The sequence below is a fragment of the Eretmochelys imbricata genome, chromosome 23 (assembly GCF_965152235.1).
Source record: "Eretmochelys imbricata isolate rEreImb1 chromosome 23, rEreImb1.hap1, whole genome shotgun sequence".
NCBI classification, from domain to species: Eukaryota; Metazoa; Chordata; order Testudines; family Cheloniidae; genus Eretmochelys; species Eretmochelys imbricata.
In genome coordinates this window covers 9,782,366-9,806,108 of record NC_135594.1, presented here as the reverse complement: position 1 = coordinate 9,806,108, position 23,743 = coordinate 9,782,366, and the positions used below count along the sequence as shown (strand labels likewise).

Below are 23,743 nucleotides of genomic sequence, written 5' to 3'. Positions count from 1 at the left end.
AGGGGCATAGCGAGCAGATCGAGGGACGTGATCGTTCCCCTCTATTCGACATTGGTGAGGCCTCATCTGGAGTACTGTGTCCAGTTTTGGGCCCCACACTACAAGAAGGATGTGGATAAATTGGAAAGAGTCCAGCGAAGGGCAACAAAAATGATTAGGGGTCTGGAACACATGACTTATGAGGAGAGGCTGAGGGAACTGGGATTGTTTACCCTGCAGAAGAGAAGAATGAGGGGGGATTTGATAGCTGCTTTCAACTACCTGAGAGGTGGTTCCAGAGAGGATGGTTCTAGACTATTCTCAGTGGTAGAAAAGGACAGGACAAGGAGTAATGGTCTCAAGTTGCAGTGGGGGAGGTTTAGGTTGGATATTAAGAAAAACTTTTTCACTAGGAGGGTGGTGAAACACTGGAATGCGTTACCTAGGGAGGTGGTAGAATCTCCTTCCTTAGAAGTTTTTAAGGTCAGGCTTGACAAAGCCCTGGCTGGGATGATTTAATTGGGGATCGGTCCTGCTTTGAGCAGGGGGTTGGACTAGATGACCTCCTGAGGTCCCTTCCAACCCTGATATTCTATGATTCTATGATTCTATGTTCCCTCCTCTCAGGCCCCTCCTGCCAGTCTCCAGCCGCAGCCCCAGCTCCCATCAGCAGGTGCAAACCCCAGCTCCCCTCCCCTTCCTTCAGCTCAGTGCTGCCAGGCCTGCCTGTGTGTGACCCATGCGGAACCAGCACCCCCTTGGTTCCTCTCCACCTCCTGCCTCTGGATTGGGAGGCAGCACAGCCTAGTGCGCAGAGTACTTGACTGCACCCATGGGATCTGTTCCACGCTCTGCCACTAACTGGCCCTGTGAGTTTTGGTAAAACCCTTTTCCCCTCCTTGTGCCTCAGTTTCCCCTCCCATCCTTTGTCTAATTAGACTGTGAGCTCTTTAGGGCAGGGACTGTCTGTCTCATGTTCTGTGTGTATAGCACCTAGCCCAAGGGGGCCTCTTAGTGCTAATCTGACAGACCATAACCACACCCTCGCAGCTCGCCCAGCCCAGCCCAGCGGCAGGGTGGTGGTGGTTATGGTTTAACAGGAGATGAAATGATTCCCAGCGCTTCAACTTTTCATGTGCTAGAAGCTGGTTTATTTTCACTGCTCAGTAGCTCCCAAGCAAAGCAAACACTAAGCCGCAGGGGCGCTGGGTTAAAGGCAAATCGCACTTGAATTAAAAAACCCTTTGTGGGACTCTGTGACCCACCCGATGGGTACTTCCCAGGCACCTGCTGTGTGAAGATCCAAACACTTTGCCCCCCTCGGTGAGAGAGGCTCGCGGGAATGGATTGTCGGGGCGAAAGGGTCGAGGGCTGAAAGCTTTGAGAGCCAGACCCTGCAGGGGCCAGACAGAGCCGAGTGTCAGGGCTCGGGGACACTTGGGTTCCCTTTGTGGGGGGGTTAAATAGCGACCGATTTCTCGGGGATTCCAGATAAAATCTTTGCTGCAGATCTCAGGGGGGATGGGGGCAGAGGCGGATTTGACTCTGGAATTGATAATTGCTCAGGCGTTTCACACGGGAATGCAGGCGAAGTTTCCTGAGCTGCCCAGGGATTGGCAGGGCCATCGCCACAGAGCTTGGCTGAGGCTTGGCCCCACCCCCCTGGACGCTGTAAGACCCTGGGCCTGGCTGTGTGTGGACCTGGGCTAAACTGACATGCCCGTTGCGGGCGGGAGCGAGGGGCTAGGCCTGGCATCTGCCAAAGGAAGCAGCCTGGGGGAGGCAGGTGGCTCCCAGGCGCCATTAGAAATCTGAGCCCCCCGGGGGGGGGCAAGCAGAGCCCAGGGAAGATGGGAGCGTAACCCCAACTCTCAGAGCCCTGCTCTCCGGGCCCTAGGAGGCAGCAGGTGGGCGAGAAGCGGGAGGCTGCCCCCTGCTGGGGGGCAGAGGTGCTGCTCGAGCAGGCAGAAGCTGTGGGCGGGGTCAGCGATGGGCGCAGGGGCTGCCCTGAGGCTGCAGGGACTCAGGCTTCAAACTCAGGCCACTGGCTTATGGTCTCGTAGAGGGCGTCCCCAGGGCATTCGGTTGACTTCATGTCGCGATGCCCCTTCAGGGTGTAGCTTTCACTCAGGAAGCCCCCGGAGACAGCACATTGGATCAGGCTCTTGGCAACGGTCAGGGTGGTGATGTCAGGGGCTGTTTCTGCAGGACACCAGCAGCCCCCTGTTAATTTCACACACGCCCCTGGCCCCTCTCTGCTGCTCAGGGGGTGTGAATGTGGCCTGAGTAAGTAGACACTGTCTAGCCACGTTCTTGATTGGCCATGTCAGTGTCTCCCCCGCCCCCCACCATTGTGTTTGGTAATGCGTCTCCCCGCCTCCACGCACACATTTGCTTCGCCACGCTCCCCCGCCCCCTCTCTTTCCTGACCCTGTGCCCCAGCCCAGTGCCCCACCGCGGTGGAACCAAGAGCAGCTGTGGACTTCCTAGTTCCCCTGGGGGCCTAGCAGGGAAATCTATACAGACGGGAACCATGTACTGGAGAAGCTGCCCAGGAAGCTGATTCCCAGTGACTTATCGTTCCAGTTCTTGGCATGGGCCCCCATGGTGCTCCAACCTCTGCCCTCGTAGACTCTGTCGTCTTCGCCAATCAGGAAGCTGCAGGCAGAGCGCAGTGTGAGACCTGCACAGGCATGTCGGCCGCACCCTCCCCTCCCCATCGCTCTCGGCAGCTCCCCCAGGGTCGTCGCTGGCCCGGCCCGGGTTTGAACCTGGGACCATCAGAGCTAGAAGCTCAATCCTCTGCCATGGAGCTAAAGACCCACTGAGGAAAAGGACTGGTATGGAGGGGCCCTAACCAGTATTGCACTGTTTGGCCATTAGCTGGCGCTGTGTGTAACCCCCCTTATGGAAGGCACCAAGGGCCCCACCTGGACATAGCTGGGGGTCGAGTGAGGGCTGTAGCGGGCCCAGATGTGGGGCAGGAGAACAGCACTGGGAGCCGCTGCTCTGCAGGAAATTCCCAGCTGGGTTTCCATCTCCCGACATCACCATCTCAAAACATTTCATGGAGCAAAATCTCTGGCCAGGTTTTCGTTGCAGGGCGTCAGGCCGGCTGCAGGGAAACGTGTCAATAACGCCGGCATGGGGCGGTGTCACAGAGGCCTTTGCTGGCCCCCACCCCACCCCATTGCCACGGCTCCAGCCCCACACACAAATGCTGTAGGAGTGTAACTGTCCCAGGCTAGTTAACACATTACAGCCCCGGTGGGGGGACAATCCTCGGTGCTTACGGTGACAGCACTGCCGAGAACACATGTTAAACCAATCAGCGAACCACCCGCCTGCTAATGGGCTTACCAGGGATCCCTCCCCTGACTCCAGCCAGGGCTCCGGCCGGGGTGCAGCCCGTCAAACCCACCCACGGGCTTTTCAGTGCTTCCAAGCTCAGCACGGCTTCTGCTGTGAACATGACCCCTGGGAATCTGTGAGTGCCGCAGGCCGGTCCCTCGATCTGGGAACAGGTCATTCGCAGCCAGTGTCTCGCTCCCCAGGGCGTCGTTTCGAAAGGCTGGGGGCAGAGGTGGGAATTTGCATCCCCGCCTTGGCTGGTCGGTCTTTTTACAAGTGTCCTGTGATGGTCCTGACCCTCCCCAGGGTTTGCTGGAGTCACGTCTCCCCCAGAGGCATCACGTCCCATCCCCCCAGACTCCAGACCCATTTGCATTTGTAATACAATGAACTCCGGAAATACCCACACTTCGTCCAACCAGCTTTGTGCACGGTATGGGAGGAAACTGCTGTCTGTGGCCCATCTCCCCCTACAGAAATGGGTGGAACCAAGTGCTGTCCGGCACTCTTGGAGAACCCATTGACTTAGTACCTGGACAGGTTTCTCCTCTGCCTGGCATTTCTGCTATGGCCTGTCACAATGTCACGTTTTGACGTTGCGTTTAAGAAGCATTCTGCCATCACGCCAGCACCCGGCCTTCACAAACCCGCCCGGTCGGCTGGCAGCCTCCTACCCCAGTTCTCTCTAGAGCCCCTGGGCCGATCTCTCCCACGCCCCTCCTTACTCGGGGTGCCCCCAAACCTTTTCCTTCCAGCATGCAGTTCATTTTCTTAACTTCCGACACGGCTCAGCTGCATTATTAACGATGAGGCTTGTCCTGCTCCATCACATCCTCCGGGTCCTCCTCGCACTCAGCCGGCTTCCCCGGTGCTCCCAGTGTCACCGCAGCCAATTGCTCCTGTGCTGGCCGATGAGCACTTCCACCATCCTCCGCCCGTTTCTGACAACCCCACGTCTGCACCGTCTGCTCAGCTCCTTCCCCTCGCCCGCCTTCCCCTTTCCTTGCGGCACTCGCCAGCCGCCCGTTGACTTCCCCATTCTGCGACTTCCCTTTCTGAGCATTTACGGTCACTTCCTTAAGCTTCTGATTAAAAGCCTCGTGCGCCTGATGCTGAGCTGCCGCCCCGGGTCACGCTTTCCCCTCCACTCTCTGGTGAGCCTCAGAGACAAGCAGCGCACATGTGTGATCCCACGGGCCGGCCGGCCGCTGTGCGGCCCCAGATCCTCCATGCATAACAGCACATTTCTTTACAAACAATCCAAGCCCTCCTTTACTATTTCGGCCATTCTTTGCCCTCGTTTTACTCTTGATGGAGTTAACGTTTTGCTGGATCTAGTCTTACATCTCTTCTTCAAACTTTTCCCCTCCCCTGTAGGCCCCTAGTCTGTCCCAGCCAGAGTTTCCACACACGGCTAGGTCTTTACTCCCGACACAGAGGTTGTTACCCTGCCCGGTCCTGTTCCAGCCAGTAAACTTGGGTTGGAGGATCCCCCAGGGAAGCAGATTTATTACCAATTCAGCTTCGATCTTACTTCCTACTTAAAGAGACCTCAAGGACCCAAGCCCCAGCCAGTATTTATTAGTTATTAGTACAGCGCTCAAACAGAAAGGCAGATCCATTACCACGTCTGCTGAACCAAATTTTGCAGCCGTTGATGTAAACGACAGACTGATCCCTGTGATGTCTTTTGCCACGGCTTGCATACAGCCTTGCATTGGGAAAGAGGAAGAGATAAGCTGGAACTAAGTTACCTATAAGTAGTCCAAGCTGTATGCAAGCCATGGCAAAAGACATCACGGGGATCAGTCTGTCGCCTGCAAAATTTGTGTCTGGTAAATATCATAGACTTCCCAGCACACAATCACACATCTGCTGCTTAAGCATAAACTTTTACCATCACTATGTTATTTATACATTTCCATTTGTTTGTGGTTAGTACATTTCTCGCACAATTGCGTGGCAACGCAAATAACAGGGCGCTAGGCTACAAATTTTAGCAAACTGGCATTTTTCACAGCCTGTGAGAGTTTAGCAGCTTTCCCAAAGCATCTCGGGAGTTCGGGTCACCAGCTGGCCTGAGGTCTGATAGTAATTTGGCCTCTACCAGTCAACAAACCTTTGTACTGGTATAACGGCATCCCCATGGATGGGGTGGGGGGGTGTTGTAATGTTTTAACTAGACCGGTCCAGTTAAAGTCCTCAGGCTTTTGCATACACACATGGCCGGCCTGCGGAGTGACCTTGGTTAAGTCACGTCCCCCTTGTGTGCCTCAGTTTCCCCATCTATAAAGTGGGGATAGTAATGCCAACTTCCTTTGTGAAGGGCGTTGAGATCTGCTGGAGAAAGGGGCTAGCTCAGGGCCAGGTGTTATAACTGGGGAGCAAGAGGGTCTGTCGCTGCCCCAGGCAGGTTGTGGGAGCACTGGAATAGGTTATCTAGGGAGGTGGTGGAATCTCCATCCTTAGAAGTTTTTAAGGCCTGGCTTGACAACGCCCTGGCTGGGATGATTTAGTTTGGGTTGGTCCTGGTTTGAGCAGGGGGTTGGGCTAGATACCTCCTGAGGTCTCTTCCAACCCTGATATTCTGTGATTCTATGAAATGCAAGTGGTGCAATATAATAGCGAGATGGCGCCCTGGTGATGCAAATCCAAGGCAGCATCCACACTGGGGCAGTCAATCTGAGCCAGGGGTGATGGGTTTTGTGATATGGTGACATATCCAGGTAGGGGTTTCCTATCCCTTTTCCAAGGCTGGGATAGAACCCAGGAGTCCTGGCTCCCAGCGCCCCCTTTCTAACCACTAGACCCCACTGTCATGGGGCCCCCTGGTGATACTCTGGAACTGCTACAGACGAAGCCAGTCAGGACTCTGGGGAAGTCTCCTTTCTGTGAGCAGCCAGTCTTCAGGACACACAGCTCACACAATTTCTGCCTTCCTTGGTCTGACCTCGGAGCATTCAGCATCCTCTGCCCCTCCGTGCGCTTCCCAAGGGGAGTCCACCCAGGTGGAGTCCTGGGGAAGCCAGAGGGTCCTGCACCCCAACTTTGCAGTCAGACGTGACTCTCAGCCAGCCAGTAAAACAGAGGTTTATTAGACAACAGGAACATGGTCTAACACAGAGCTTGTAGGTGCAGAGAACAGGAGCCCTCAGCTGGGTCCATTTTGGGCGGCAGTGAGCCAGAGAACCACGTCTGCACTTCACTCAGTGTCCCCAGCCAGCCCCAAAGTGAAACTATCTCCAGTCCCCGCCCTCCTCTGGGCTTTATCCCTTTTCCGGGCCAGGAGGTCACCGGATTCCTTTGTTCTCCAACCCTTTTGCTCTCACCTTGCAGGGGGGAAGGGCCCAGGCCATCAGTTGCCAGGAAACAGGGTTTCGGCCATTCTCTGTGTCCAGACCCCTGCACACACCTGCCCCCTAGGGCTCTGCAATCATCATACACCCTTATCCCACCATCTAGATACTTAAGAACTGCCTAGGGGAAACTGAGGCACCCCCACAATATTCAGAGGAAACATTAAGAACAGTCCCACTTCATCACACCCACTCCCCTCCCAGGGCTGGTGATAGAACTCAACAGTCCCAAGCTGCCGAGTGCTTTGGCCATGGGGTGTAAAACGGTCCCGTCTCCGCTTCCTCTCCCACCGCTGCAACGGTGCAGAAGCTGCTTTAATAGCAGCCTCCCTCTGCCCCCCCGCACACGCCCAACTGAGTCTCAGGCCTTGCTAACGCTCAGTGCCACGGCAGCCCCAGGAGATGATTGCTGCGGGGGTGTCAGCCCAGGGGGAGGTAGTGACTCCTAGAAGCAGGGAGAGCAGCAGCACCATAGATCAGGGAGGTCTGGCAATGCCAGTGGCTGTCTGGGGTCTGGCAGCCCTGGCACTCAGCGCAGATTGTCAAAGGTCAAACCCTCTCACTACCGGCTCTGTAGCTCCCCCTTGCTTTCGGTCTGTCTTAGGCACCATCCTGGCCCTCATCCCCCTGGCATTCGAGCACTGCCCAATCTCGATTGCATTTATTCTAACTGCCCCTTCAGGGCAGGGCCTGGCTGCTACCCCCACTGTAGAGGCAGGGAACCGCAGCACAGAGGGAATAATGGACTAGCCCGAAGCCAAACAGAGCATCTGTGGCAGAGCTGGGAAATGAACATGGGTCTCCTGGGTCCCAGGCTGGTACCTTCTCTTCCAACCTTCTGCCCCCTTCATCCCTGGTTCAGAGTGAGCTGTGGGAGCTCTCTGGGGCACAGGAGCTGGCTGGTGCCCAGATGGAGCTACGTTGCCTACTGCACAGATCTCGCTTTTTCCAAACATTGAAAATGCTGCTACAACCATACCAGGGACCGCCAGGATCCTTGCAGCTGGTCAGTGCTAAGCTGTGAACTGTGCTAGGTAGGGAAGATGAAACAGATCTTCCCTCACTAGCGGAGCTGTGTGTTACTGGGGACTCACTGCTGGCTCAACGCAACCAGCCCTCCTCAAATGGAGCCTATAAATCCTCCAGCCCTGCTGTTCTCCTTTGTATTTCTGTAGTGCCCAGGGGCCTCAGTCCCGGATCAGGGCCCCGCGGTGCTAGACATTGTACAGACACAGCCCTATTCCCCCCACACTGGGTCTTCTGAATGGCCCCTGCTTAGGGGAGGGCCGGGGGGGGGGGCTCCTTTCCTCACCCAGTGTCTCCTGCTAGCAGAGATGCTCTGAGAGACGTCTATGCTCCGGGCCTCTGGGCTTCCTGGGCTGGGAGGCAAGCGTGGCTGTCTCCGGGCAATTCTGCTGACTCTCCAGCAGCTGCACGGCAGGTGTCCGAAGGCACCTCTAGTCCTCTCCAGAGCTCAGGGGGACAGTCCTGGCATCGGACTGTCCTGGGGAATGGAACAATGGCTCCGGGCAGCCGGAGAATGCCTGTTCCCCCGGCAACCTCAGTGCCATTCCCTCTGGAAGTGATGGTGTCAGCGAAGGTGCTGGAGGTGGTCAGGCCTCGTGGTTGGAGCTGGACTCAGGAGGCCGGGGCGTGGGTGGAGCGAGGCTGGAGCGAGAGCAGGGCTCGAGGAGGACAAGGAGCAAGGCTGGAGCAGCCTAAGACTGTTGCCAATGTCAGGCAGGAGAGAGCCCAGCACAGGACAGACCCAGGGCCTGACAGATGGCTCCAGGGGGGGCTTGGCTCCCGGCCCCGCTGGGTATTGACATGCCAGGCACCCCAGGGCATTATCACCAGCCCGTTCCCAGTCTTGGCATGGCAGTATATTTCCTTCCCAGTCCCTGTCCCCTGCCATTAAACCAGGAACTCCACGCTGGGGATGTGCACCTGGCAGCACACAGCTGCCTGAGAACACACAGGCCAGGGTGCAGGGCGAGGGCTCCAGAGAGAAACGGCAGGAGGGCAATGCTGGGAACCGTGTGCTCAGGGACTGCCATCAAAAAGGCACGTCTGCCACCTCCCTCTCAAGTCCTTCGCACCTGCATATTGCCAGGGGAACATCCCATTTCTACTGAGGCCTCAGGGACAGGATTTATGATGAACCGGCTGGAGTTGATCCGCACCCCCGCCCCCCGTGTTGCACCCCAACGGCTAGCTGGGGATCCAAACTGACACTCCCCGGTTTGAGCCCCTGCCTAGCCAGGCCCTGTTCCCTCCCACCAGGCAGTTGTTGGCCCTGAACTCCTGCAGGCAGCCATGACACACAGGTGCTTGGGGGCTTGAGAGAAGGGCTATCACCAGCTGAATGACCCCTGCCTGTACGGTGGGGACTGAGGCCACTTTGCCAGCAGGTGCCCCCCAAGTCCTGTGCTATGCTGAGTCTGGGGAGATGGGCAGGTTCAGTCTCATTAGAAGGGATCGGCCAGACAGAAAGGCAGAATCGGGTCCCCGCACGGAGCCCCTCTACTACCTGCCTGTGTCCTAACCACCAGGACAGTGGCCAATCCCACCTTCAGGTCAGGTTCCAGTGTCGGGCCCTGTCCATACCCACAGCGCGTGGCACCCAGCATGCGCCGATAGACTCCGGTACATGAAGTAAGTTCACAGACACTAGAAACTGCCTAACGCCAGGCTGGGGGCTGGGGATGTGTAGGGTACAGAGCACAGCACCCCCTAAGGCCGGGCAGGAGGGCTGGGAAATGCATATGATACAGAGCACAGCGCCCTCTAACACCTGGCATGGGGGCTGAGAGATGGGGGGTGTAAGGTAAAGAGCACAGCGCCCCCTAATGCCGGCCAGGGGGCCTGGAAGCTGGGGGAACATGTAGGATCCAGAGCACAGCATCCCCTAACACCAGGCTGGGGGGCAGGGAGAGGGGGGATATGTGGGGTACAGAGCACAGCGCCCCCTAACACCAGGACACGAGGTCTCGTCCGTCTCAGGGTGGAAATGATCACACCCTGCGAATGGGGGATCTGCCACGGGCACTGGCAGGAGCGCGCTGCTTTACATTAAGGTTCTTTGGCTGATGGGCGAACCTCACCCCGCCCTGCGTTTCGAGCGTGAACAGCTGTCGATGGAAACCCAGATGGCAGAGATGGAGCAGGACTAACCGGGGACACTGGGTCTCGCCCTCACCCCGTGTCTACACTGTACGAGGGTGGGAAATAGCAGGTGCCTTTTCTTGCCCTGATACAATTTTGGAGATGCCAACACTAGCGACAGCTTTCTCCCTGTGTGGGTTGTGGGATCCAGGGGAGCCGTCTGTGTGCTCTGTACAGGACAAGGCGTGTAGATGGTTTATACCTCAATGTATCACTGTAAATACAGTTATTTAATATATCAAATAAAAGCAGAACAATACGTCAAAAAACATCAAAATGAAACAGAGGATTGCTATGTACAGGGGGGATTGCTATGTACAGAGCGGATTGCACGTGACTAGTTAACTGCTCGAGAGCTTTCATCACCATGTACTTTCTGACAGGTTTCCGCGCCCTGTGTAGGGTTTACGTCCTGCCCTCCGTCCCTGTTTCCGGTCGTGTACGTTTTTGGCGCCGTCGGCCCTTTTGAACATTTCTTTTGTATTGTTTTCTGTGTTTGGCCGGGGGAAGGTTGCGTTTTTGTGTTTTGACATATTTAGAGAAGAAGTATGAACAAGTAGAAAGAAAGGCTGTAAGGGGTTTGCGGCTCCCTCCCTGTCCATCAGGGTGGGAGACCACGCCCCTCCCTACGATACTTCCGGGGTACCTTGGTTCAGGGGAAAATTAGCCCAGTGTTAATGGTTCAGGCCTGCAGTCAGGCCGAGCAATGGTAGAGAGTCTGTTTGCCTAGGGCCCTCATTCAGGGCAGGGCTGCAGTCAAGTAGGGGCTCTGGCCTACAATCAGGCAGGCAGAGCAGCAGATGGTCCATTTGCCTGGCCCTTGATTAGGGCAGGGCAGCAATCAAGTAGGGGGGCTCTGGCCTACAGTCCGGCAGAGCCGTCGCCGTCTAGGGGAGGTTAGCTCTCTGGTGGGAGAGTCAGCACAACCGTCTGGCGTCCTGATACAGGAGGGTGCCAGACCAATCAGGTCTCCTGACAACCAGGTGGGGAGCCTGCCACTCCTGACGGTGGGGTGGCGGTGGTAGGGGAACCCAGGCCCTCTCGCTCCACTGCGTCCCCACCCAGGGCCCTAAACAGCAGTGGAGTGGTCCGCCACTGCGTCAGTGGGGAAAATCCGATCACAACATGCTGGCCGGCTTGTAGTCAATAACACAGCTGAACCCAATTCGGCTGCCCTGGGCTCCTTCCTACACACCCATTCTGTGTGTACATGGGTCCCAGGGTTGTTGTTCGCTTCGCTGGGGTAGACGGCTAGTGGCAGCCCCACCAGCTCCTTGGAGTCCCCGGCGTCTGGCAGCGCCGGCAGCCCCTCTGGTTCTCTGTCAGGATAGCGCTCTCCATTAGGGGAGCAGGGAAGAGACGTCCTGCTCCTCCAGCAGCTCTCTCCCAACTCAGCTGGAGGGGTGGCCTTTTATAGTTCCTCTTCCTGTCCCACCCTTCTCCTTCCGGCAGGGTGGCATGCGGTGGGAGACAAGCCTGCTTTCTGCAACCCTCCTGCCCCCAACAACCCACTTCAGCGAGTCCCAAAATCAAATCCACTTACCAGGGGCCTCCTCTCCTCTTTGTGCTTCGCCAACATCCGGGGAAGAAAAGAGCTCCTGGCTGCAGGCATCTCTGACCTCCGAGTCATCTTCTGCCTCTGGGTCCCCCTCCACATCCTCGTCCAAGATTTCCTCCTCCTGGCTCGGTCCACTCTCAACTGACATGCGAGCCACCGAAGTATCCACAGTGGTGTTAGCAATGGAGGTGGGGTCGCCGCGGAGTATCATGTCCAGCTCTTTGGAGAACCGGCAGCTCATAGGCGCAGCACCGGAGTGGCGGTTTGCCTCCCGCGCCCTGTGCTCGGCGTTCCGCAGCTCCTTCCCCTCGATCCTAAACTGCCGTGTGTCCCGGTCATCGCCCCTTTCTGTCATGCATCGTGAAATCTGTCTGTAGGTGTAATGATGCTGGTACTGGCGGGACCCGACTGAGAGTGCCAGTTCAGGACAAACTGCTTCAAGCAGGGCAATTACAGCCGAAGGCTGGGGCTTTTCCACCTCTAAGGCAAACCAAACCAGCCAAACAGAGCAGACTTTGGTCTCACCCCACTGGCTCACCACAAGTCACACAAGCAATTCCCTTAGACACTCCAGTTTCCCAGTCTCACCAAGAGAACCACTTGTTATGGGGACAAATGGTTATGAAAACCAATACCACAGGAAAAGAAAAAAGGTTCTCTTGATCCCAGAAGGACCAAGCCCCAGACCCAGGTCAATATACAAATCAGATCTTGTCCCAAATCACGCTGTTGCCAACCCTTTAGAATCTAAAATCTAAAGGTTTGTTCATAAAAGGAAAAGCTATAGATGAGAGCTAGAATTGGTGAAATGGAATCAATGACATACAGTCATGGCCAAGTTCTTGGTTCAGGCTTGCGGCAGCGACAGAATAAACTGCAGGTTCAAATCAAGTCTCTGGAAAACATCCACAGCTGGGATGCGTCTTTCAGTTCTTGGTTCAAAGCTTCAGTGTAGCAAAGTCCCTCCAGAGGGATGAAGCAGGACTGAAGACAAGATGGAGGAGCTGCAGCAGCTTTTTATATTCTCTTGCCATGTGGTCTTTCTTTCCTTGTCCCAAGACAAGCTGTCCATCAAGTGGCCTGGAAAAACCTCCGAGTTCTGTCCATAGGCAGGTCCCTGCACACCGTGCTGAGTCCCAAGGCTTGTCTGCCTTCTCTCAAGGGGTCAATTGTGTAGCTGATGGTCCTTAATTGGCCATCAAGCAGGCTAGGCATTGCATCCGATGAAGTGAGCTGTAGCTCACGAAAGCTTATGCTCAAATAAATTTGTTAGTCTCTAAGGGCCACAAGTCCTCCTTTTGAACTTGTCTGGGTTGTCACCCAGAAGCATAGTACAAGTTTGAACCACAGACAGTATAGAGTCAATACTTATAAGTTAAAATACAAAAATGACACAAACATATAGAAAGCATAATCATAACCAGCAAACCACAACCTTGCCTTAGACACCTTATTTGGCCCCCCTTTATACAAGATTTGGTGCCACTACAAGACCTTGGTTGCAACAATGATCTATATGGTCCCAGTCACAGTAGGTATCATAATTGCTACGTCCGGAGTGCAGCTGGGACTGTACAGCCTCCTCTCCCCAAATGCTGATGAGGTCCAGCAGCTCAGCATAGCTCCAAGCAGGGGGATCGCCTGGTACGTGGAGCAGGCCTGGCCACCTGGAAAGATGCGCTGCACGCATCATTGTGCAAACAGGAAGGGGACTTTCAAAATGGCAAAGTAGTTTATGGAGTGGGGATGATGGATGGTCACCTGAGGGCCGGGCAGTAGAGTTCAAACCGATGACCAGAGAGGCGAGAGCAGGCATTGTGGGACACCTCCCGGAGGCCAATCACAGCGCCGTAATCGACCTCGGTGTCTACACTGGCACCGCAGCCCTGTAGCCCCGGTGCAGAAAGTTTTTTAAACTGTGCAGGGCTTTTATTAAAGTGCTGCAACTGCCCTGTTTCCGCGCCCTGAGTGGCGTGGCCGTGCGTACACCTCACCAGTTGCAGCGCAGAAAGCTGCTTTACCGCGCTGCAACTTGCCAGCGTAGACAGGACCTAAGGAAACAGTGCCATGACTTTAAACCTCCTGTTCACCGGAAAAAAACAAGGATGTGTTTTGGAGTGGAATAAAAATGCACCTTTTAAAAATGCAGTAACAGTTTTAACACATGATGAAAGTTATATTAAGCTTATTAAACATTTTAGATTTTTGTTGCATTATCAGACTGCTTTTGTTCTTAAATGTTTGCAGCCCAAGGGCTGAGACATAAATACATGCTTCTGTGTTTGTTTTGGGTCTAGAGGCTGTATTAAAAGTAATGCTTTATAAAAGCAAAAAGGCTTTTTCATTTGTACTTTGTGTTTCTAAGAAGACAAAAAGCATTTTAGTAATAAGTTTGACAGGGGCATTTTTGAATTAGCCAGTTTCTTTTCAAAAGATGTCTAGTTACCATTAGGCAAAAGCCGGGGCCGTAAAGTTAATTAAAGGAAACAGGCATGTAGATTTCAAAGCCTCCTGGTTACAGAAATGGGAATGGCCATATCACCATTTACAAAATCTTTTTATTAACTCTTTAAATAAACTTACTATATAAAAGAATACAAAAAGAGACCGAAACCAAAACAGCTTTATCTTTAAATTGTAAAGAAAGCTTTAAAAATCAGGGTACAGTTAAAACCCTCATGTTTTTAAGGTTTGGATTTAGACAAAAAAGAAGAAAAAGCAGCTGATGTGAAAAAGTTCTGACAGAGATAAGGGGCTTGTTCTGTTCCCAACATACACACACATACGTTCTTCTTTTCTCATGTTTTTTTGAAATGTAAACCAGGACAAACAAGTTTGCTTTAGGCCTGTTATAGAAAATCTGCATGGAGCAAGAGTTAAAAATAGCTGCCTTCCCCTGTTTAGCTCCCATGTCCTGTGACCAAAGTTGTTTCACTGTAAAGATGGCCAGAACATGTATGAATTTAAAACAAACAAGAACCCACAGCAGATTCCTTTTCAAAAGACACCCTTTGAACTTCTTAAGAGTGTAAAATAAAGAAGCATCTTGGGGTTAAAACCACAGGCAGTTTACAAAAGTAATTTCTTAAAGTTAAATTAAGTTTTTATTGACTTAGGGATTTTAGTATGATTTTTTGTTGCATGATCAGACTGTCTTTGTTTCTAAATGTTTGCAGTCCGTGTGCTGAGACCCAGGTACAAGCTCTTTTTTAACTGTTTAAATGGACTTAATATATCAAAGAATGCAAAAAGAGAAAGTTTTGTTTTTTGTTTTTTTTTTTTGGTGACCTTGAAATTGTAAAGAAAGCTTTAAAAATCAGGGTACAGTTAAAAACCTCATGTTTTGAAAGTATGGATTTCTACAAAACACAAGAAAAAGCAGCTTATGTGAACCAGTTAGCTTTTTTTTTTAAACCAGAGATAAGGTATTTGTCAACCCCCTTCCCCCCCCCGCCACATTTTTCTTTTCTAGTGATTTTTTAAGTGTAAACCAAAGGCCAAATTTGACCTATTTGAAGCAGGCCCTTCTGCTTTTACATTTTTTTTTGCAGCAAAGGCAGAGGATTAAAACTAAATGTAAACCTAAGGGGCTGCCAAGTTTTACTGAACACTAGTAAGATCAACACCTGTTTACAGGAACGTTAATGGTAAAGAGAAAGCAATATTACCATTCACAATCTATTTAACACATTTGTAACCCTTGAAATGAACTCCCTTGTTCTGTAGGGAAATAAAGAGGCCCCTTTGTAACACGAACTGGTTTAAACTCTTAAGAAGGTGTCTACACTGCCCACGTGAAATCGCTGCCGCGACAACGCTTTAAGGTGGCAGTGTCCTCGCGGCTCCAGCTGAGGAGGGTGTTTTTTCACACCCCTGAGCGGGGCAAGTTTCAGCGCTGTAAGTGGCAGTGTAGACAAGCCCTAATTGAACTGTGGAATTTTAAAACAGGGAACACTCTCTAAAAACCCCCAAAATTATTTTTGTTGTTTGTCAGCCCCAGTGGGAAAAGTCCCATAAAATTTAAAAGGCCTTAAAGCCAATGGGGTTATCTATCTATCTATCTATCTATCTATCTATCTATCTATCTATCTAGTGGGAAAGGTGCTTGGGGCCTGTTTTTTTAGATAAGAATAAGGCAGTTAAAGGAGGTGGGTGGTGAGGGGAGGGGCGGGGAGGGGAGGGAGAGGGCTCTTGTTTAAAAATCTTGGGTTGATAGGATTGGTTCAGGAAAATGCATTCTATGATGCAGCTGTAGAACAGTTTCTGATTGGTCCGCCCGAGAGGCAGAGATAACCATGCTGGGGGCTGTGAGCCTTGGGAGCTCCCTCTTTTCCCCGGGGGCAGCTGCAAGGGAAGAATTAGTAGGGGAAGCAAAAGTGGATGGGAACCTGGGAGGCAGTGACCATGAGATGGTCGAGTTCAGGATCCTGAAACAAGGAAGAAAGGAAAGCAGCAGAATACGGACCCTGGACTTGAGAAAAGCAGACTTTGACTCCCTCAGGGAACTGGTGGGCAAGATCCCCTGGAAGAATAACATGAGGGGGAAAGGAGTCCAGGAGAGCTGGCTGTATTTTACAGAATCCTTATTGAGGCTACAGGGACAAACCGTCCCAATGTGTAGAAAGAATAGTAAATATGGCAGGCGACCAGCTTAGCTTAACAGTGAAATCCTTGCTAATCTTAAATACAAAAAAGAAGCTTACAAGAATTGGAAGACTGGACAAATGACCAGGGAGGAGACAAAAATATTGCTCGAGCATGCAGGAGTGAAATCAGGAAGGCCAGATCACACCTGGAGTTGCAGCTAGCAAGAGATGTTAAGAGTAACAAGAAGGGTTTCTTTAGGTATGTTAGCAACAAGAAGAAAGTCAAGGAAAGTGTGGGCCCCTTACTGAATGAGGGAGGCAACCTAGTGACAGAGGATGTGGAAAAAGCTAATGTACTCAATGCTTTTTTTGCCTCTGTCTTCACGAACAAGGTCAGCTCCTAGACTACTGCACTGGGCAGCACAGCATGGGGAGGAGGTGACCAGCCCTCTGTGGAGAAAGAAGTGGTTCGGGACTATTTAGCAAAGCTGGACGAGCACAAGTCCATGGGGCCGGATGCGTTGCATCCGAGAGTCCTAAAGGAGTTGACGGATGTGATTGCAGAGCCATTGGCCATTATCTTTGAAAACTCATGGCGATCGGGGGTAGTCCCGGATGACTGGAAAAAGGCTAATGTAGTGCCCATCTTTAAAAAAGGGAAGAAGGAGGATCCTGGGAACTACAGGCCAGTCAGCCTCACCTCAGGCCCTAGAAAAATCGTGGAGCAGGTCCTCAAGGAATCAATTCTGAAGCACTTAGAGGAGAGGAAAGTGATCAGGAACAGTCAGCATGGATTCACCAAGGGCAAGTCATGCCTGACTAATCTAATTGCCTTCTATGACACGATAACTGGCTCTGTGGAAGAGGGGAAAGCGGTGGACGTGTTGTTCCTTGACTTTAGCAAAGCTTTTGACACTGTCTCCCACAGTATTCTTGCCAGCAAGTTAAAGAAGTATGGACTGGATGAATGGACTATAAGGTGGATAGAAAGCTGGCTAGATTGTCAGGTTCAATGGGTAGTGCTCAATGGCTCCATGTCTAGTTGGCAGCCAGTATCAAGTGGAGTGCCCCAAGGGTCGGTCCTGGGGCCGGTTTTGTTCAATGTCTTCATAAATGATCTGGAGGATGGTGTGGATTGCACCCTCAGCAAGTTTGCAGATGACACTAAACTGGGAGGAGAGATAGATACGCTGGAGGGTAGGGATAGGATACAGAGGGCCCTAGACAAATTGGAGGATTGTGCCAAAAGAAATCTGATGAGGTTCAGCAAGGACAAGTGCAGAGTCCTGCACTTAGGATGGAAGAATCCAATGCACCGCTACAGACTAAGGACCGAATGGCTCGGCAGCAGTTCTGCAGAAAAGGACCTAGGGGTTACAGTGGACGAGAAGCTGGATATGAGTCAACAGTGTGCCCTTGTTGCCAAGAAGGCCAATGGCATTTTGGGATGTATAATTAGGGGCATTGCCAGCAGATGGAGGGACGTGATCGTTCCCCTCTATTCGACACCGGTGAGGCCTCATCTGGAGTACTGTGTCTAGTTTTGGGCCCCACACTACAAGAAGGATGTGGAAAAATTGGAAAGAGTCCAGCGGAGGGGAACAAAAATGATTAGGGGACTGGAACACGTGACTTATGAGGAGAGGCTGAGGGAACTGGGATTGTTTACCCTGCAGAAGAGAAGAATGAGGGGGGATTTGATAGCTGCTTTCAACTACCTGAAAGGGGGTTCCAAAGAGGATGGCTTTAGACTGTTCTCAGTGGTAGCAGATGACAGAACAAGGAGTAATGGTCTCAAGTTGCAGTGGGGGAGATTTAGGTTGGATATTAGGAAAAAATTTTTCACTAGGAGGGTGGTGAAACACTGGAATGTGTTACCTAGGGAGGTGGTGGAATCTCCTTCCTTAGAAGTTTTTAAGGTCAGGCTTGACAAAGCCCTGGCTGGGATGATTTAGTCGGGGATCGGTCCTGCTTTGAGCAGGGGGTTGGACTAGATGACCTCTTGAGGTCCCTTCCAACCCTGATATTCTATGATTCTATGATTCTATGAAGGGTAAGTTCTCTTCCCCTTCCCCCTCCGCCCCCCCTGCAGCTTGCTATACTTTCCTTGTATAATGACAGGTTTCAGAGTAGCAGCCGTGTTAGTCTGTATTCGCAAAAAGAAAAGGAGGACTTGTGGCACCTTAGAGACCAACGCATTGGATGCTCATGAAAGCTTCTGCTCAGATAAATTTGTTAGTCTCTAAGGTGCCACAAGGACTCCTTTTCTTTATACTTTCCTTTTCTCACTAACCAAAAAGGATCTCTTCCTGTTTTCTATATTCTCCTTCTCTCACTAACCAAAAAAAGGATCTTTCTCTCTTTTGCACAGCTCTGTGTTCTGCTTAGTAACAAAAAAGGATCTTTCTCTCTCTTTCTGTTTTCTGTACTTTACACAGCCCTGTGTCACTGACACAGGATCTCTAGCTCATTTTTCGGCCGTGTGATTTCTTTCACCCGACCTTCTCAACCTTCCTTTAGAGTTTCCTCTTTTCTTTAATGAGCCTTTGCTTTTTAAAATGATTTCAATTTTTCTACTCTTATTTTTTTTTAGTCCCAACAACAATAACCTTTTACCACGTTCTTACTAATCTATAAAACACACTCCTCTCTCTTGTTGCTTTCTATAGTTTCCCCTCTTCCTTCTATTTAAAATGACCTTTCTTTCCTTTTTTCTTCTAAGGCTAAGCAATCTTTCTTTTTTAAAAACTCCTTTCCTTTAAAACTCCTTTAAGGCCTCTGTCATGAGGGGGCGTGTTCTCCTGCCCTGGCAGCCTGGGAGGGAGCTGCGAACACCCCCTGGTGGGCAGAACCGGGACACCCATGGCAGCAGAGGGGCGGGGCAGGAAGTGGCACTATAAAAGGCTGGGCCTCCAGCTCAGATGGGAGAGAGCTGCCAGATGAGCAGCGCCTCTCTTCCCCGCTGTGGAAGCACGGACCGAACAGAGAGCGCTATCCTGACAGAGACCCAGCGGGGCTGCCAGATGCCAGGGACGCTGAGAAGCTGGTGGGGCTGCCACTCACTGTCCTCCCCCAGAGCTCGCTGTTGCCGGCAGGGAAGGGGCTGGGGGGAGTCCTCCTCTCTGGCCCCTATCCCAGAGCAGCCTTCCTGCACCCCAAACTCATCCCCAGCCCTGCCCCACCCCAGAGCCCACACCCCCAGCCAGAGCTTTCACCTCTCTACCACACCCTCAATCCTCACCCTGAGCCCCTCCAACACCCCAAACACCTTAACCCCACTCCTAGCCAGAGCCCTCATCCCCCCACACCCCAACCCTCTGCCCCAGCCCTGAGGCCCCTCCAACACTACAAACCCCTCATCTCCAGCCCTAGACAGAGCCCTCATCCCCCCAACCCTCTACCCCAGCCCTGAGCCCCCTCCAACACTACAAACCTCATCTCCAGCCCGAGTCAGAGCCCTCATCCCCCCACACCCCAACCCTCTGCCCCAGCCCTGAGCCCCCTCCAACACTACAAACCTCATCTCCAGCCCGAGTCAGAGCCCTCATCCCCCCACACCCCAACCCTCTGCCCCAGCCCTGAGCCCCTTCCAACTCCAAAAACCCCTCATCTCCAGCCCTAGACAGAGCCCTCATCTCCCTACATTCCAACCCTCTGCCCCAGCCCTGAGCCTCTCTAACCCCCCAAACCTCCCAGCCCCAAACAGAACCCTCACTCCCTACACCCTGACTCTTGCCCTGAGCCCTTCCCAAACCCCTCATCCCTGCACCCCCTCCCTCTGCACCCCCTCCCATCCCCAAACTCCCTCCCAGAGCCTGCAGCCTGCACCCCAATACTCTGCCTAAGCCTAAGGCCTGCACCCCAGACGTCCTTCCTCACCCAAACTCCCTCCTGGAGCCTTAGGCAGGTGGGGGGCGAAGTTGGGGCGGGTTCTGGGCACCACCAAAATTTCTACAAACCTGCCACCCCTGAACCCCCGTACACACGGAATGGGCGTGTAGCAAGGAGCCCAGGGCAGCCGAATTGGGTTCAGCTGTGTTATTGACTACAAGCCGGCCAGGGTGTTGCTGTCGGATTTTCCCCACTGACGCAGTGACGGACCGCTCCACGGCTGTTAGGGCCCTGGGCTGGGACGCAGTGGAGCGAGAGGGCCTGGGTTCCCTGACCACCGCCAACCCACCGTCAGGAGTAGCAGCCTCCCCACTTGGTTGTCAGGAGACCTGATTGGTCTGGCACCCGCCTGAATCAGGACGCCAGACGGTTGTGCTGACTCTCCAACCAGAGAACTAACCTCCCCTAGACTGCGACAGATCTGCCGGACTGTAGGCCAGAGCCCCCCTACTTGATTGCTGCCCTGCCCTGATCAAGGGCCAGGCAAATGGACCTTCTGCTGCTCTGCCTGCCTGACTGTAGGCCAGAGCCCCTACTCGACAGCAGCCCTGTCCTGAATGAGGGCCCTAGGCAAACAGACTCTCTACCGTTGTTCGGCCTGCCTGCAGGCCAGAACCATGAACACTGAGCTATTTCCCCTGAACCAAGGTACCCCGGAAGTATCGTAGCGAGGGGCATGGTCTCCCTCCCAGACGGATGGGGAGGGAGCCGCGAACCCCCTACAGCCTCTCTTTCTACGCGTTCATACTTTTTCTCTAAATATGTCAAAACACAGCACGCTGTTAGGGCCCTGGGCGGGGACGCAGTGGAGCGGGAGGACCTGGGTTCCCCTATCCCCGCCACCCCACCGTCAGGAGTGGCAGCCTACTTGGTTGCTGCCCCGCCCTGATCAAGGGCCAGGCAAATGGACCTTCTGTTGCTCTGCCTGCCTGACTGTAGCACAAGCACGCAACCTTCCCCTGGCCAAACACAGAAAAATAATACAAAAGAAATGTTCAAAAGGGCCGATGGTGCCAAAAATGTACACGACCGGAAACGGGGACGGAGGGCGGGACGTAAACTCTACACGGGGCATGGAAACCTGTCAAAAAGTACATGGTGATAAAAGCTATTTAGCGGTTAACTACTCACGTAGCTGGGCAGGGCAGGCGGCCAATGGGGAGAAAGCCATGGTGCGGCATGATGTGTTCCACCCTGCTCCAGGCGGGCTGTGGTGCACCAAACCCCCAGAGTAGGGAGGCTGGCTTTTACTGGGGCAGCTGGGCAACTTCAATGTCTGGGTTCTCCCTTGTATGCGTCAGTCTCATCCTGTGCAAGAGTGTCCGTAGGCTGGCGCGGGCTGGACGGTGTTTCTTGCAGGCCTTGAGGATCAGCATGGTCTGCAAAGCCAGGCACCTGACAGAGGACTTGCTGTCCTGCTGGAAGCCTTTGAGGACTAAGATTGAAAGGAAGGAAATGGAGGTCAGAGCCATGGTGCTCTGGAAAGCCCTGGCAGAGCAAGCCAGTGCTGTACCTCTCAGCCCACGACAAGAAGACAGCAGGCTGGGAGGCGGGAGGCAGGGGACTAGCAGGAACAACCACCAACCCTCACTAAACATCCCCACTGCCCTTCATAGCCGGGGGAGCCCCCAGACACAGGCAAGAAGTCACAATGAACCCCATTCACTCAAAAAGAAAAGGAGTACTTGTGGCACATTAGAGACTAACCAATTTATTTGAGCATAAGCTTTCATGAGCTACAGCTAACTTCATCGGATGCATACTGTGGAAACTGCAGAAGACATTATATACACAGAGACCATGAAACAATACCTCCTCCCATCCCACTCTCCTGCTGGTAATAGCTTATCTAAAGTGATCACTCTCCTTACAATGTGTAAGCCCTCTGCACCAACATTCCACACAAAGATGGACTACAAGCCGTCAAGAACACTATCCCCGATAATGTCACTGCTAACCTGGTGGCTGAACTTTGTGACTTTGTCCTTACCCATAACTATTTTACATTTGGGGACAATGTATACCTTCAGATCAGCGGCACTGCTATGGGTACCCGCATGGCCCCACAGTATGCCAACATTTTTATGGCTGATTTAGAACAACGCTTCTTCAGCTCTCGTCCCCTAACGCCCCTACTCTACTTGCGCTATATTGATGACATCTTCATCATCTGGCCCCATGGAAAAGAAGCCCTTGAGGAATTCCACCATGATTTCAACAATTTCCATCCCACCATCAACCTCAGCTTGGTCCAGTCCACACAAGAGATCCACTTTCTGGACACTACAGTGCTAATAAACAATGGTCACAGAAACACCACCCTATACCAGAAACCTACTCACCGCTATTCCTACCTACATGCCTCCAGCTTTCACCCTGACCACACCACACGATCCATCGTCTACAGCCAAGCTCTGCGATACAACCGCATTTGCTCCAACCCCTCAGACAGAGACAAACACCTACAAGATCTCTATCAAGCATTCTTACAACTACAATACCCACCTGCGGAAGTGAAGAAACAGATTGATAGAGCCAGAAGAGTTCCCAGAAGTCATCTACTACAGGACAGGCCTAACAAAGAAAATAACACAACGCCACTAGCCGTCACCTTCAGCCCCCAACTAAAACCCCTCCAACGCATTATTAAGGATCTACAACCTATCCTGAAGGATGACCCAACACTCTCACAAATCTTGGGAGACAGGCCAGTCCTTGCCTACAGACAGCCCCGCAACCTGAAGCAAATACTCACCAACAACCACATACCACACAACAGAACCACTAACCCAGGAACCTATCCTTGCAACAAAGCCCGTTGCCAACTGTGCCCACATATCTATTCAGGGGACACCATCACGGGGCCTAATAACATCAGCCACACTATCAGAGGCTCATTCACCTGCACATCCACCAGTGTGATATATGCCATCATGTGCCAGCAATGCCCCTCTGCCATGTACATTGGTCAAACTGGACAGTCTCTACGTAAAAGAATAAATGGACACAAATCAGATGTCAAGTATTATAACGTTCATAAACCAGTCGGAGAACACTTCAATCTCTCTGGTCACGCAATTACAGACATGAAGGTTGCTATCTTACAACAAAAAAACTTCAAATCCAGACTCCAGCGAGAAACAGCTGAATTGGAATTCATTTGCAAATAGGATACTATTAATTTAGGCTTAAATAGAGACTGGGAGTGGCTAAGTCATTATGCAAGGTAGCCTATTTCCCCTTGTTTTATCCTACCCACCCCCCCCCCGCCCCCAGATGTTCTGGTTAAACTTGGATTTATGCTGGAAATGGCCCACCTTGATAATCATACACATTGTAAGGAGAGTGGTCAGTTTGGATGAGCTATTACCAGCAGGAGAGTGAGTTTGTGTGTGTGGTTTTGGAGGGGGTTGAGGGAGTGAGAGAACCTGGATTTGTGCTGGAAATGACCCACCTTGATTATCATACACATTGTGAAGAGAGTGGTCACTTTGGATGGGCTATTACCAGCAGGAGAGTGAGTTTGTGTGTTGGGGGGCAGAGGGTGAGAAAACCTGGATTTGTGCTGGAAATGGCCCAACTTGATGATCACTTTAGATAAGCTATTACCAGCAGGACAGTGGGGTGGGAGGGGGTATTGTTTTATGGTCTCTGTGTGTATATAATGTCTACTGCAGTTTCCACGGTATGCATCCGATGAAGTGAGCTGTAGCTCACGAAAGCTCATGCTCAAATAAATTGGTTAGTCTCTAAGGTGCCACAAGTACTCCTTTTCTTTTTGCAAAGACAGACTAACACGGCTGTTACTCTGAAACCCATTCACTCACTATTTCTAGGACTGCCCCGTCCCTGCAGTA

At 52.4% G+C, this 23,743-nt stretch overlaps 1 protein-coding gene across 1 annotated transcript; it reads right to left on the bottom strand.

The window, feature by feature from the left end:
• Positions 1–2,002: 2,002 nt before the first annotated feature.
• Positions 2,003–4,097, bottom strand: LOC144278990 (peptidoglycan recognition protein 1-like). The gene is made up of 4 exons (XM_077840394.1): positions 4,073–4,097; positions 3,340–3,550; positions 2,519–2,637; positions 2,003–2,181 (listed from the first exon to the last, which is right to left on the bottom strand). The coding sequence occupies exons 1-4, from the start codon at positions 4,095–4,097 to the stop codon at positions 2,003–2,005; spliced, it is 534 nt and encodes a 177-aa protein (XP_077696520.1).
• Positions 4,098–23,743: the final 19,646 nt, after the last annotated feature.